This window comes from Pan troglodytes, chromosome 11, assembly GCF_028858775.2.
Source record: "Pan troglodytes isolate AG18354 chromosome 11, NHGRI_mPanTro3-v2.0_pri, whole genome shotgun sequence".
In the NCBI taxonomy this organism is placed as follows: Eukaryota; Metazoa; Chordata; class Mammalia; order Primates; family Hominidae; genus Pan; species Pan troglodytes.
Window position 1 is genome coordinate 5,308,832 of NC_072409.2, and position 14,628 is coordinate 5,323,459.

The 14,628-nt window shown below is 59.8% G+C and overlaps 1 protein-coding gene across 9 annotated transcripts in view; it reads left to right on the forward strand.

The window, feature by feature from the left end:
• The first annotated feature begins 3,768 nt into the window (after positions 1-3,768).
• RALGDS (ral guanine nucleotide dissociation stimulator) overlaps positions 3,769-14,628 on the forward strand; it is a 51,119-nt gene continuing 40,259 nt past the window's right edge. For 3 of the 9 annotated variants that reach the window (XM_054659239.2, XM_054659240.2, XM_054659241.2), the window contains exon 1: positions 3,777-4,017. In XM_054659239.2, the coding sequence (XP_054515214.1) occupies positions 4,000-4,017 (18 nt within the window). In that variant the 5' untranslated portion in view covers positions 3,777-3,999. Of the gene's footprint in view, positions 4,018-14,628 lie in introns of all 9 variants that reach the window. The other 6 variants (XM_054659243.2, XM_054659244.2, XM_063787474.1 and 3 more) reach the window with 3 other exon arrangements.

Here is a 14,628-nt window from a genome sequence, read left to right on the forward strand (position 1 = left end):
GCTAGGGTGATTTGTTTTGTTTTGTTTTTTTTGAGACCGAGTTTCGCTCCTGTCACCCAGGGTGGAATTCAGTGGCGTGATCTTGGCTCGCTGCAACCTCTGCCTCCCAGGTTCAAGCGATTCTCCTGCCTCAGACTCCCAAGTAGCTGGGATTACAGGCGCCCGCCACACCCAGTTAATTTTTGTATTTTTAGTAGAGACGGGGTTTCACCGTGTTGGCCAGGCTTGTCTCAAACTCCTGGCCTCAAGTGATCCACCTGCCTCGACCTCCCAAAGTGCTGGGATTACAGGTGTGAGCCACTGTGCCTGGCCACTAAGGTGGTTTTTACCTGCACATCCAGCCTGCCGGTGTCCCCAGTGTCTGTTCCATCAGGCAGTGGGGACACAGGCAGACTGGATGTCAAACACAATCGAATAGGGATATAGTTACTCCAGAAAATCTGAGCTAAAGCTAGAGGCTGCAACGGACAGGATTTCATTCCAGTTCTCCAGGGAGACTGGGTGAAGCGGAGCATGCTGGCAGAGCCACCACACTCCCAGCTGTGTAGAGGGGCATGGAGCCCAGCAGCCGGACAACCCTGGGAGCTCCCGTATCCAGGGTCACTCCAGCCCTGTGAGGTCACCAGTGGGCGTGGGACTCTGAGCCAATGGCGCAGGCCAGGATTAGAGGGCGTGGGAAGATGACCTCTCCAGTCTGGACCCAGAAGGACTTCAGAGGCCTACAGTGTGGTTCTGTCTGCCTGGCCACGCAGAGATGGGGTGGGGTATGGGTTCAGGGCTTGGCGGCCTGGTGCTCACCGCCCTGGAGACAGCAGCATCTTTTTCATGGAAGGAGAAGACAGAGAGGAGGGTGGGGTAGACTCTGGTCATACTGGAACGGGCAGGCACCCACCCACTTGGTCACCCGTGGAAAAGCTGGGGCCAGCCCTGAGTTCATTCTTCCTTCACCTGTGGTTTGGCCGGCAAGCAGGGACAGACCCGAAGAGCGTGGACAGATGGAGTGACCAGTTGGAGGAGACAGACTGGGCTGGAGAGGCCTGGAGTCTTGAAGGGGCACTGGGTGCCTCCTGGGCAGAGGGGCAGGAATGGAACCATGGCCTCTGTGTCCCTCATAGGGAGCACCTGCTCCAGGGGAGGGGTTCTGTGCTGAAGGAGTAGGCCCTGCCTCCGAGGAGCTTCTGTTGAAAGCACAGAGAGGGCTATGGAAGCGCTGGACTCAGCTGGGTGGATGGCTGGGAGATGGGGGACCCCAGGTGACAGCAGACTCTGAGGCCTGGGCAGCTCCGCCTAGCAGGGGAGAAGTCCCCCATACCCCCCTCACCCCACTTACACCCAGCTTTACCCCTGGCACACCCTGCCGGGTGGGAGTCCCTGACTCATTTTCAGTAGAGGAAACTGAGACTCTGAGAGGTCACCATGAGCTTGCCTGTGATGTGGCTCAGCTGCAGGTTTGAACCCAGGTCATCTGGGTTCAAGACTGTGCTCTGCACAGGGTGGGAGGAGTGCAGCTCTGAAGGTGAGTGCATTGTGGAGGAGGATACAGGGAGGGGCAGTGCTGGCAGGGGGCTCTGAGAGGGGCAGGGGCTTGATGGGGTCCCTGGGTCAGGATGGCCCCAGGAGGCTAGAGTTGGGGTATAGGGACCAGGTCACACAGGGTTCTGAATGCCAGGCAAGGAGGCAGGGGTCACCGCAGGCCTGTCCCAGCAGGGGGATCAATATATATGGGTCCCAAGCACTGGACTCAGGGGATACCTGGCCAGCGAGGCCCCAACACAGGATGAGGCCTCTGATGACCAGCTCGGGGATGAGTGACGGGGAAGAGCCATGAAGTGGGGGTCACCACGCACAGCAGGGCCTGGCCACTTACAGCTGAGTGGCCTGCAGTGCTGGTGCCTTGGCTGTGGTATAAAATTGAATGAAGCCGGGCACAGTGGCTCACGCCTGTAATTGCGGCACTTTGGGAGGCCAAGGCAGGAGGATCTCTGGAGCCCAAGAGTTCCAAACCAGCCTGGGCAACATAGTGAGACTTCGTCTCTACATAGTTTTTTTAAAAATAAAAAAGGCCGGGCACAGTGGCTCATGCCTGTAATCCCAGCACTTTGGGAGGCCAAGGTGGGCAGATTATGAGGTCAGAAGTTCCAGACCAGCCTGGCCAACATAGTGAAACCCCATCTCTACTAAAAATACAAAAATTAGCCGGGTGTGATGGCACATGCCTGTAGTCCCAGCTACTCGGGAGGCTGAGACGGGAGAATCACTTGAACCTGGGAGGCGGAGGTTGCAGTGAGCCGAGACTGTGCCATTGCACTCCAGTCTGGGTGACAGAGTGAGACTCTGTCTCAAAAATATAAAATAAATAAAATAAATAAATAAATCAAAAGGGTCGGCCAGGCAAAGTGGCTCACGCCTGTAATCCCAACACTTTGGGAGGCCGAGGAGGGCAGATCACCTGAGGTCAGAAGTTCGAGACCAGCCTGGCCAATATGGTGAAACTCTGTCTCTACTAAAAACACAAAAATTAGGCGGGCGCAGTGGTGGCAGCGTGCACCTGTAATCCCAGCTACTTGGGAGGCTGAGGCAGGAGAATCGCTTGAACCCAGGAGGCAGAGGTTGCAGTGAGCCGTGATCTAGCCACTGCATTCCAGCCTGGTCGACAAGAAGGAGACTGCGGCTGGTGCAGTGGCTCATGCCTGTAATCCCAGCACTTTGGGAGGCCAAGTCGGGAGCATCACCTGACGTCTGGAGTTCGAGACCAGCCTGGCCAACATGGTGAAACCCCATCTCTACTAAAAATACAAAATTAGCCGGGCGTGGTGGCAGGTGCCTGTAATCCCAGCTACTCAGGAGGCTGAGGCAGGAGAATTGCTTGAACCTGGGAGGTGGAGGTTGCAGTGAGCCGAGATCGCGCCATTGCACTCCAGCCTGGGGGACAAGAGTGAGACTTCATCTCAAAAAACAAACAAACGAGACTCCGTCTCAAAAACAAAAATAAATAAAAAATAAAAAGGGACGAAATCAGTTAGCCCTAATAACACTGACTACCCCCAACAGTCGCTCAACCCCAGTGTGAGGCCTCCTTCCCCCAGGCTCCCTTGAGCCCCATCTTATACCAGCTGAAGCTGCAGCTGGACCTTGTGGTCCCGGGTGCTGTCAGGGAAGACAAGGAGGGAAGTGGGGAAGAGGAGGGGAAGGGGAGACCTGACTTTCTCCCTGCCCAGGCTGAGTTCGCTGTCACCTCGGGTCCCCCAGCTCCCAGCCACCCGCCGAGCCGAGTCCAGCAGGTGGCATCGGGGTGCTGGGCGGCAGGGTGAACGTGTATATTTGGTGACGCCGGCGCGCCGACTCAGCGGCCCCCGCCTCGCTGGGGCGAGGTTGGCCCTAGGTCCTAGCGGGGTAGGGAGTACTGAGCAGGCGGCTGGGGCGGACGGACACGTGAGATCGGCCGCACACCGCGCTGGGAGCGTGGCGAGTGGCGAGTGGCGAGTGGCGCGTGGCGCGTGCGCGCGGCGAAGCGGAGTGACGTGCACGCGCTGTCTGCGGTCCCGCGCAGGCCCCGTGTGCGCGCCCGGCCTTGGACACCAGGCCCGGCTGCCCCGCGGGGGGAACACCCGCGTCGGCCCGCGGGAGGGAGGCCTGAGCGCGCCCCCGAGCGCGTCCCCGAGCTCGCGCGGCGGGGCGCGCCCCTCGCACCTGCGGGCGGGCTGGGGCGGGGCCGCGGCTGTCCCCGCCCACCCGGGCCCGAGCCCGGGGAGCCGGGGCGGAACCGAGCGGCGAGGCCCGAGCGGCCGGAGCGCGGCGCGGCGCAGACAATGGGAGCGGCGCTGGCGGCGGCCAGGGCGGCCCCGAGGGCCGCAGAGTCCTGGGCCCGGCGGGGACCGGAGGCCGCGCCATGAGCCCCGCAGCCGGGCGCACCCCTGCGCCGCGCGCGGGCCCAGGCGAGCGGCCTCTGCGAGCCCCGGGTCCCGCCCTGGGGCCGGCGATGTGCCACCGAGGCTGAGGATGATGGTAGATTGCCAGGTGAGTGCGCGCCGTCCCCAGCCCCGCGTCGCGGGTGGAGGGAGGACCGCATGCCCCAGCCCACACCCACCGCGGGGAGGGAGCCCGGCGCCGCGTCCACGCTGAGCGTGCGCTTACGCAGCTCCGCGTCCAACCCCGCCCGGGACAGTAGGGAAACTGAGGACAGGAGAGGGGCAGGGACTGGCCCGGGGCACACGAAGTTGGCGGAGTCCAGAGATGAAGGGAGGGTTCCGGCCTCTTAGGCCAGGAAGGGCTCGGCTCACCCTTCCCGTGGGGTTTGCTTTGGGAATGACAGCCTCTAAGATCCTGGGGACCCCTGCCCATCTCCCATGTGGGCTCATTTGCCTGGGCTTCTCCGCGCACGTACAGGCGCAGGCCTGCGCATACATGCTCACACACACGCAGACACACACACCACACACTTCCTGGGGCTAAGAGTAGGACGGGACGCTGGGGAAGTGACTGGGGGAAAGAAGAAAGAGGGCGGGGGCTACTCTGCCATGGGCAGGGGCATCCAGTACCCAGCAACATGCCTGGGGCCATGGCACGGGGTGGGGGGCAAGGGGAGGACACGCCAGCTTGATGGGCGGGGATTCTCCAAGGTTCCCAGGATCTGTCTGGGCTGGGGCAGCCTGGAGAGGACAGACTGTGGGGTTCTGTGTTCACCGCTGTGATCACCTGGAAGCAGGAAAAGACCCCTTCAGTGTGGACGGGGCTGTAGGAAAGGAAGCCTCAAATTCCTGCTCTATAAATTGGAATGTTTGGCCTGGGTGACCCCAAGGGTCCCACAGGCTCGTAGACGTGTCTGTCGGCCTTAGGTCTCCACTGGGGATGCCCCCACTACCCACCGAGGTCTGTGGAAAATGCCTTCTTCTTGGAGGTTCTTCTGAGCAAGAGAAGCCGGGGGGGCTGAAGGGCTGAGGGCCTGGGGTGGTGCAGAGCGTGGCCAAGCACTGGACAACTCTTGTGGGACAAGACTGTCCTTGTTGGAGCCTCAGGGTTCTTATTTGGAAGTGGGGCCAGAGCTGTTGCCCTGGTTGGAGTGAGGAGGCCTCACGAATGAACTGGACACCCCAGGACCAGCAGAGGGAAAGAGGGGAGCAAATGAAGCTTCTGAGGCTCCTTGAATTACCCCTGGAGCCTGCAGGTTCTGCTCCTTTGACCCCCTGGGACTCAGGAGAGCTGCTACCTTGACAACACCCAAACAAAGGTGTGTGTTTTGTTTTCTGGGTTTTCTGCCTGAGGCTGCTGCTGTGCTAGTGCCGGCCACCAGGGGGAGGCAGTGCCCACTGTGCTCATTGGAGCAACTGGAGTCAGGGAGGGCCCGGCAGGGTCCCTCTGGGGGACCCCGGCCTCCACCCAATGCACACCCCCCATTACTAGCATCCCTCTCCACAATGTTAGCTGCTCAGAGGCGGGAGGGGGCTCCAAGAGCTTCCTCTTTCCCTTTAGCAGGTGTGCCCAAGCACTCACCCTGGGTTGTGGGGGGGGCAGCGTTGGGCTTGGGCGTGGCTCTGAAAGTGACCCAGGGGGGCCTGCCCTCCAGAGCTGGCAGTCTGGAGGGGGCGATGGACAGGGCACAAAAGCAAACAGGCACAGAAAGGAAAAAGCAAGTGCTGCAGCGAAAATAATGCCGGGGCTGCCAGGGAGGGCTGGGGCCTGCTGGGTGGGGATCTGAGAGGTCTCGCTAAGGGGCCATCTGTGCTGTGGCCAGAAGACAAAGCATGGGCCAGCCCTGCACGAGTCTGGACAGTGTGATGGAGAAGGCTCAGCAGGCAGGGCTGGGAGGCAGAAATGAGTTTGGCCAGAGAGGAGTGAGAAAGGAGGCCAGTGTGGCCCAAGTGAGCTGGGGGTGGGAGGGGCAGCCCAGGGGCCTGTGGACAGCTGTGTGACAACACTACCCTAATGAACAGCTTCCAGCAACAGACATTGATCATCACACAGTTTCTGTGGACCCGGATCCAGGGCAGCTCAGCTGGGTGCCTCTGCCCCCAGGTCTCAAGGGAGGCTGGGACTGGGGTCTCATCCATGGCTGGACTGGGCAGGACCCGCCCCCAGGCCATTCTCATGTTATTGGCAGGATTCAGTTTTGACTGAGGGCATCAGTTCCTCTGTGACTGTTGGTGGGGGCCCTCCCTTGTTTCACTGCCATGTGGGTCTCTCTGTAGGGCAGGCAGCTCACGGCATCAGAACTCACTTCCCCAGAGTGAGGGGTGAAGGTGGGGAGGAAAACAAGAGCAAACAAGCAAGACAGAAGTCATAGTTTTTTGTAAATCTTGGAAGTGACCTCACGTCACCTGTGCTGTGTTCTGTTGGTGAGAAGCCAGTCACTAAATCCAATCACCCTCGGAGGAAGGGGATCACTCAGCAACTTATGTACCAGGAGGCAGGGATCTCTGGAGCCAGTGTGGAGGCTGCCTGGGACAGTGTCTGAGAGGAGGCAGTCAGGCCTGATTCTAAACATGACGGAGGCTGGGCGCGGTGGCTCACACCTGTAATCTCAGCATTTTGGGAGGCCGAGGCGGGTGGATCACCTGAGGTCAGGAGTTCAACACCAGCCTGGCCAACATGGTGAAACCCCGTCTCTACAAAAAAGAAATACAAAAATTAGCTGGGTGTCTCGGCAGGTGCCTATAATCCCAGCTACTCCGGAGGCTGAGGCAGGAAAATCACTTGAACCTGGAAGGTGATGAGTGCAGTGAGCCAAGATCATGCCACTGCACTCCAGCCTGGGCGACGGAGGCAGACCCTGTCTCAATAAACAAACGAACAAACAAACAAACAAACATCATGGGAGCCATTGGAAGGTGTTCCCATTGGAAGATGCTCCCATATGCCACAGGGGGCCGATATCTGATTTTTGCTTCATTTTCAACCCGTTCATGGTGCAAATGAGGAAACCAGACCAAGAAGGGAGTGACTTTCCCCAGATCACAGCACCAGTGCCCAGCCTGTCCGACTTGTATTCCGGGCTGTGTCTCGCCCCTGTGAGAAGTTTCTTTCCTCACAGTTGTAAAGGCCAGAGGTCCAAAATCCAGGGGTCAGCAGGACCCTGCAGTCTCTGAAGGCCCCTTTCCTTCCTAATCCTTCCATCTCTAAGTCTGTGAGGCAGCTAACAGGTTTTGTAGTATTGTCTCACATTAGCGTGGTGATGTTCCCAGGAAGTAGACGTTAGAACCATCCCCATTGTGCAGGTCAGGAGACTGGGGAGGCCCTGAAAGGCACAATGGCTAGTTTGGGGTCACAGAACTGGCAAGAGGCAGGATCTTGGTGACCCAGATGGCTTCCCCTCTCTGAGCCTCAGGGGCTGGGAGCATGAGAACACACTGGTTGGCTGTCCCAGCTCCCAGGGTGGCTGTGAGTACCTGGAAGTGCCCCTTGTCTCCCCTCACACATCTGCCATCACTCTCCCCATTTCCTTAACCCCCAGCACTGCTGCCACTTGATTTTTACGAACATCTGAATATGACGAACATAGAGATTTTTACGAACATCTGAATATGACGAAGTAGCAAAGGTGGATATTCACTCATTCATTTCGTATCTGTCTCCTGGGCCCAGGCCATGCCAGGGCGGGGGGTGGGGGTAACAAGAATCCGGGGAGTTGCCAGGGGAAGGGGAAGTGCTCATCTGGGGAGTGCGTGGGCACAGAGAGATTCCAGAAGGAGGTGTCCTGTGGTCGTGGTTGATTCGTGGAGGGGAGGTGTGGTGATGGCACAGAGGGTGATGACTGGGACCAGTGTCTATCGGGTCAGCTTCCTGGGCTGCTGTCACGAAGTGCTGGGTGGCTCAACACAACAGAAATGTATTCTCTCACAGTTCTAAAGGCCAGAAGTCCAAAATCCAGGGGTCAGCAAGGCCAGGCTGTCTCTGAAGGTTCTAGGAGAGGATCCTTCCTTGCATCTTCCAACCTCTGGTGGCTGCCAGTTTCCTTGGCATTCGTTCCTGGTTTTGTAGACGTGTGACTGCAAACTGTGCCTTCATCAGTTCGTGTCTGTCCGCCTGTGCGTGTCTGTCCACTTTTCCCTGTTATCATAAGGATAGCAGTCATTGGATTAAGGCCCACCCTACTCCAGTGTGACCTCATCCGGATTCTATCCGCACAGACCCTATTTCCAAATAAGATCTCATTCACGGGTACCAGAGATCTTTTTGTTCAGGGACACAGTTCAACCCGTAACAGGAGTATTGGGAATGATCCCCCTCCCAAAGGCCGGGTACCCGCGTGCCTACGGGGACTAGGGGAGCAGCGGGGAGTCGCAAGACATCGCGGGAACCCAGCCCCCAGCTAGGGGGTGTGGGGGCGTGAGCGGAGCCCGCCTGCTCCTCAGCTTGGCGCGTTCTGGCGGCAGCACCAGCAGGTGGCGCTGTGCCCTCCCTTGCGGCCGCCCAGCCCGGCGCGGAGCTGCCGCAGACAAAGGTCTCGCTTTCGGGTTGCGAGGAGCCTGCGCACAGCTGTAAACAGGCCAGGGGCACGGCCACCTCATGGGTGACACACACGGGAGGAAATCAAACCAGGCGGGGCCGAGGCGGGGTGACTGGGTGGCGACTTTGCGTCGGAGGCCGGCGGGGGGCGGAGGAGGAGGTGACAGGGGTGGCGAGGAGGACCGTGGTTTGCAGACCGTGGTGTCAGCGGGGCGGAAAGGAAGGCAGGGAGGAGGGATAGGGGACCTGCGAGGCTGCAGGGGCCGGGGCCCACAGGGGCCAGGAGTTTGCCTTTCGTTTGGTTCCTCGCCTGCAAGCTGAGCCGGCCTTTCTCAGGCCTCTGCAGAGGCCGTGCGGCTGATTACACTGCGGTTTGCAGATAGCTCTCCTGTTACTGCAGGCCCAGGTCTGCGGGTGCTCGGAAGGCAGCCCTGGGCACGGGTGGGCTGTCTGTGCAGATAGAGACTTGAGGGGTCCTTCCCCCCAACCCCAGCCCCAGACCCTGCCTCAGGGGAGCTGGGATGCCTGAGGTGGTCCTGCTGCTCCTGGTGGGGGTCAGCACAGCCCCTCAGAGGCGCCTTTGATATACAAAGGGGCGAGGCAGTGTGGGGCTGAGGAGCAGGGGTCAGGTCCCCGCCATGGAGCCGCTCACATGGCATCAGCGAAAGGGAGCGGAGTGCACAGCGGGCCGCTGGCCCAGGAGTGGAATGAGTGGAAGCCATTCCTTTATTTTATTATTATTAGTAGTATTAGTATTATTAGTATTAGTATTGAGACAGGGTCTTGCTCTGTGGCCCAGGCTGCAGTGCAGGGGCCAGATCACGGCTCACTGCGTCCTCGACCTCCTGGGCTCAGACCTCCAGAGTAGCTGGGGTGGCAGGTGCACGCCAACACTCCCAGCTAATTTTTGGATTTTTTTGTAGAAACAGTTTCACCATGTTGCCCAGGCTGGTCTCAAACACCTGGGCTCAAGGGATCCCCCCGCCTCGGCCTCCCAAACTGCTAGGATTAAAGGCTTGAGACACTGCATCCAGCCAGAGGCCATTTCTTACTGTCACCTCCCTACCCGCACAAGGCCCTCCCACCACCTCCTCGCTCACCGAGCTACCAGGCCCGCCCCTGAGGCTGCTGGTCCTTGACAGTTGGTTCAGTGATTGATTCACACAGAAGATATTGGCCTCTGTACACCTGGCTGGCACTGGGTGCCTGGCCCATGGGGAGCACCCTGGCTTCTGTGGAAGGGTCAGGGGTATGGGGCAGACAGATCTTGTGGAGAAGGCATGGGCTGCGAGCCTGGGGACCTGGATTCAGTGGCCACTCTGCCATCAGTGGCATGGTCAGTCACCATTGCACGCTGGCCACAGGGCTATTCTCCACAGAGTCCTTCCCTCTGTCCCCTGCTGCAGAGGTGCCTGGTGATGACAGCCAGCCCGTAGGCCTTGTGCTAAAGTGTCCCTTGTATCTGCTCAGCACTCTGCAAGATAAGTGCCACTGCCATCCTCACTTCCAGGTGGGGAAACTGAGGCACTGGAAGGGGAAGGAACTCCCACAGCTAGGTAGTGGCAGCTTGGCAATGGCGCCTCCCTGTGTGCACACAAGCCTGGGAAGGGCCAGGCACCAGGACCACATTCCTTCCAATTACAGTGGCCTTCCAACGGTCAGGGGTGGGCCCGGCTGCTGGGCAGGGTGGGGCTGGGAGGCCCTAGGCCCCAAGTGGTGGTTAATGGCGGCAAGGAGACGTAAACAGAGCTAATGAGCCCCTTTCATCATCTCCCTGCTCTAATGAAGGCCTTGGACTCTGGGCTCTGCATTTTGGGGGTTCTTGATTCTGGAGCCTCAAAGAGTCTTAGGGCCAGGGGTATGTGGGCCCCCCATAGGGGTGGGGTGTGAGCTTATGGACTCCCAGTGTCCCCTCCCAGGGCAGCCAAGCCAGGGTGAGGAAGTGGAGAGGAAAGGGAACGGGAAGCATTGTGGCATCCCCCTAAAAATGACAAGCCCCAGAAAAAAGGGAGTGTTCCCATGGCAACCCAGAGCAGTTGCTTGGCAACTGCTGGCCCCCAAAATACTTGCCTGCAGGAAGGCTCAGGGCTGGGGCTTTCCGATGGGCTTTCCGATGGCTCACCTCCAACCCCCACCAGCGCACACCCACCCCTGGCCCAAAAAGAAGACTCTGAGGCTGAAAGAGAAAATGCAGAGACCAGGGTCCAGGACTTTCATTAGAGCCTGGGGAGGAAGGGGCCTGACCTGCTGAGTTTCCTCAGATACTTCTCATGGCCCTCCACCCTGACACAGGACCCAGTAGCCTCTGCCCCTGGATCCTTCCTGAGGGACACCCCAGTCCACTCCCCCCTCCCCATCTCCCCACTCTGCCAGCCACCCGGCATCAAGCCAGTTCCCTAGCAACAGAGGCCACTTCCTGGATACCTGAGTGAGAGTTGACAGTGGCAGAATGTCAGAAAACGCAAGGTCAGAAAGCACAGCGATGGCTCGGTGCCAGCCAGAGTGTGTGGGGCCATGGGGTACCACGTGTGGTACCGTGTGCTTTGCCGCCCTGCAGCCGTGGGCTCCCTGGCCTGGGGCTGGATGGCATGCCAGGTTGTGGTTGGGCTGGGTACAGCCCTTGGAACAGGGGACTGTGGTTCTGGGCCAACTTTGATACCGACTGACTGTGTGACCTTAGTGTGTCCCTTCTCACTGGCCTCAGTTTCCCCATTGGTGGCCCATCTACCCCTCTGCCTGTGTGTTCACCATTCAGTGCATAAACATTGCCCTGTGAATTATGTCACCTACTGGGGCCTTGGGGCAGGAGAGTGAGGGGACCAGGACCAGGCCGCCACTGCCCTTCCTCCTCACATGTCGGCATCCACCTCGGCCATCAGGACCCTGGTCCTCAGGTGAGGCAGGTGGCTTTGGAGCAGGACACCTGGGTCCAAATTCCAGCTCAGCGCTTATTGCTGGGCATCCTAGAAGCAGCACAGGACCCCTCTGAGCTTCCCTGTCTGCCCTGAGGCCCCCGCAGTTGCTGTGAGGGTGTAAGAAAGCCCTGCCCTCTGGGCTCCCATAGGGGCTGCCTTAGTTTGTGGGCACCCACCCTGCACCCAGACTTGGGCACTGCGGGAGCCGAGGTGAGAACATGGATGAGGGGTGTCCAGCCTGGAAGGAGCGAGGTGGAGCCCCAGACCCTGGGAGAGGGTGGGGCAGTAGAATGGTGGGAGAAGGCAGGTGGGGCCACACTGCCCAGTGGGTTGGACTTTGGGGATGGGAAGGCTGTGAGACCTGGTTGCCTCAGATGTTCTCTCTGGGGATGGCAGTGAGGGTAGGACTGTTAGTGACAACTCTGCAGGACCTCCCGGTGCTCTCATGGAGCCAGGATGCCAGGCTGACCCTGATCATTTGCTCACTGTGTGACCCTGGGTCATGATTTCACCCCTCTGAGCCTCTCTTGCCCCATCTGTCAAATGGGCAAGGGGCATGCCCACCTCTGGAGTTGGCTCATATGTTCACTTGGGGGTCGTTGGCTGGGCTCAGGGTGATCCCATGGGGACTCTGCCCAGCCACCCCCAGCTGGAGTGCCACAGGAGGAGGGGCAGGGCAGAGGGCAGCACAGACAGTGGCGGGGAACTGCCGGCCCACAGCCCAAGGTGCGTGCATACCCGGCCCACGTTCATGCCCGATGCCACGCCAAGAAGGCGGGTGGACGAGGCGAGCCCCCAGCCCAGCACCAAGGAACAGGCTGCAGGAGGCCAGTTGGTGGGAGGGAAGATTCAGGCACACAGCCCCACCCACCCTGCGTGGGTGCTGCACCAAGGACCTTCCCCACCCCCTCCCCCACGTTGGCCTCCCCTCCCTGCACTGCATGGTGGGCACATAATTAACTGAATTGAGCTGCCCAGTCCTTCTGGGAAAGATAAGGGGGGCCGGGACCCACTGCCTGCTGGAGGGCACCCCTCTTTCTAGGTCCTTCCCTCTTTCTAGGTTAGGGTCCAGAAAGGGCTCCCATGGGAAGGGTGCAGGACCTCTCTGCTGGACACCACCCGAGAGGTCAGGTGTGCCCATCTGACCTTTGTGTTCCGAGGGAGGAAGGCAGGGAGGGGTGGGCTTGTCCAGTGGAGAGAAAGAAGAAAGCACCCTTGGCCAACCAGAGGCCCTGAGTCCAGGAACTTCCCCCACCTCTGGCACCCGCCCCTCTTGGGACTTTGTCCTGATCCCAGATGTGTGTGTGGGGGGGTGCCCTTTGCCCGTAATGTAAGTTCAAAACTGGGAGGGTGGGACCGTGGGGAGGGTGGCAGAAGGTATTTAAGTCCCGGGGGCTGCCACCACCTGACCTGAATCCATTCCAAAGGGATTCCCGCTCCCACCCCACCCCACCCCTGCTGGGCTATAGCTGCAGCAGCACTTATCTGTCCTGATGATCAAGTGATCAGCTGATTAATCACCTGACTAGTGCTGTCATCTGTCATGATGTTCACCAGGAACAGCAGCCGCAGGGAAGTTCGGGCTGTCTAGAGGTCAAGGGGAGAGAAGCCTGGGAGCTGGGATGGGAGCCCTGGCTTGGCCTCAGGGGACCCAGACAAGTGGGTTCCTTAACTCCTCTGCACCCCCATTGCCTCCTCTGTGGGCCTACAGATGTGGGGGAGTATGAGATGTTCCTGAGGCCCCTGGCACCGCATGGGCAGGCCCTCCGCAGATGGCAGCCAATGTCTGCTCCGCTTCGCAGAAGGGAGATGGCCGATGGCCCACCAGCTCCCGCTGCCCTCGGGGAGCCAGGGTGTGGGTGGAGGGCAGGGACACTTGCAGGCCCTAAGTTGAATCCACAGGTTTTTTTCAGGTAGGGGAACTACGGCCCCGAGGAGGCGAGTAAGTTGCCCAGGCCACGCATCCCACTCTCCGCCGACCCCCTTCTTCCCTGAGGCCAAGTTCCAGGCCCTGCTGCCCAGTTGACAGGACTGGAGTTCAAGGGTGAAGCAGTCCACCTGGCCCCAGGCCCTGGGTGGCTGGGGAGGTGACAGCTGGGGGTAGTGGGCAGGTGGGTAGTGCCCAGTGTGGAAGGTCTCAGCTGGCGGCACCGCCTGCCTGGTCCCCCTGCCCCCTCGAAATAGCCGCTTGCCATTCTTCAGGACTCCATGAGGTGTTTCCTTCCCAGCTGCTGGGGTCGGGGAGTCCCTGCATGGAGCCCTGCCTCCTCCCCTCTCCGCAGCCCTGAGGGAGGGTGCTCAGGGGTCTGGGGATGCCGGGGCACCCATTGCTGTCTGGCAGATATGCAGGGAGCAGGGTGTGTATCCGGGGCCTCTGGGCCTGCAGGGGCAGCGGCTGTGTGCTGTGGGATGCGGTAGGGCACATGTGCATTCTAGCACGTGTGTTGGGGGCAGGGGCATCTCTCTGCCTTTGGGTGACCCTGTATGTCTGCAGCATGCATGTGCTCAGATGTGACAAGCTTGACAGTGGCTGAGGGAGCACATATATGAAGGGGTATGTGTGGCTGCATGTGGGGACACATGGCTGGTGCCTGGGGAGGGACAGCACGTTGCCACAGTGAGTGTGGGAGGGAGTGGGAGTTTGCATTTTGCCTTTTTAAAGCACTAGACCTGGACAGGTGCGGTGGCTCATGCCTGTACTCCCAGCACTTTGGAAGTCGAGGCGGGTGGATCACCTGAGGTCAGGAGTTTGAGGCCAGCCTGGCCAACACGGTGAAACCCCATCTCTACTAAAAATACAAAAATTAGCCGGGCGTGGTGGTGCACACCTGTAATTCCAGCTACTCCGGAGGCTGAGGCAGGAGAATTGCTTGAACCTGGGAGGCAGAGGTTGCAGCGAGCCGAGATCACTCCAGCCTGGGTGACAGAACAAGGCTCTGTCTCAGATAAACAAACAAACAAAGCACCAGGCCCAGGCCGGAGCCGTGACCATGAGGAGGGCTGAGTGTCAGTTTTCTCATGTGTTACTGGGTTGACAGCCGGACCCAGCTCACAGGGTTGTGGTAGCTGGGAACTGCTCAGCCACTGCCTGGCACACCCAGCTGCCCACCATGATGCTGGCATGGAGACCTGAACAGCTCTTGGAGGGTCCCTGGGCAGGGGAGGGCATCTGGTACCTTGCTGTCCTTTGTCAGGCATCCCAGGTGAGGCAGACAGGAGAGGCCCTTGAGCCTCGCCTTCCAGGGGAGAAGCCAAGGAAGGAGCCAAGCCC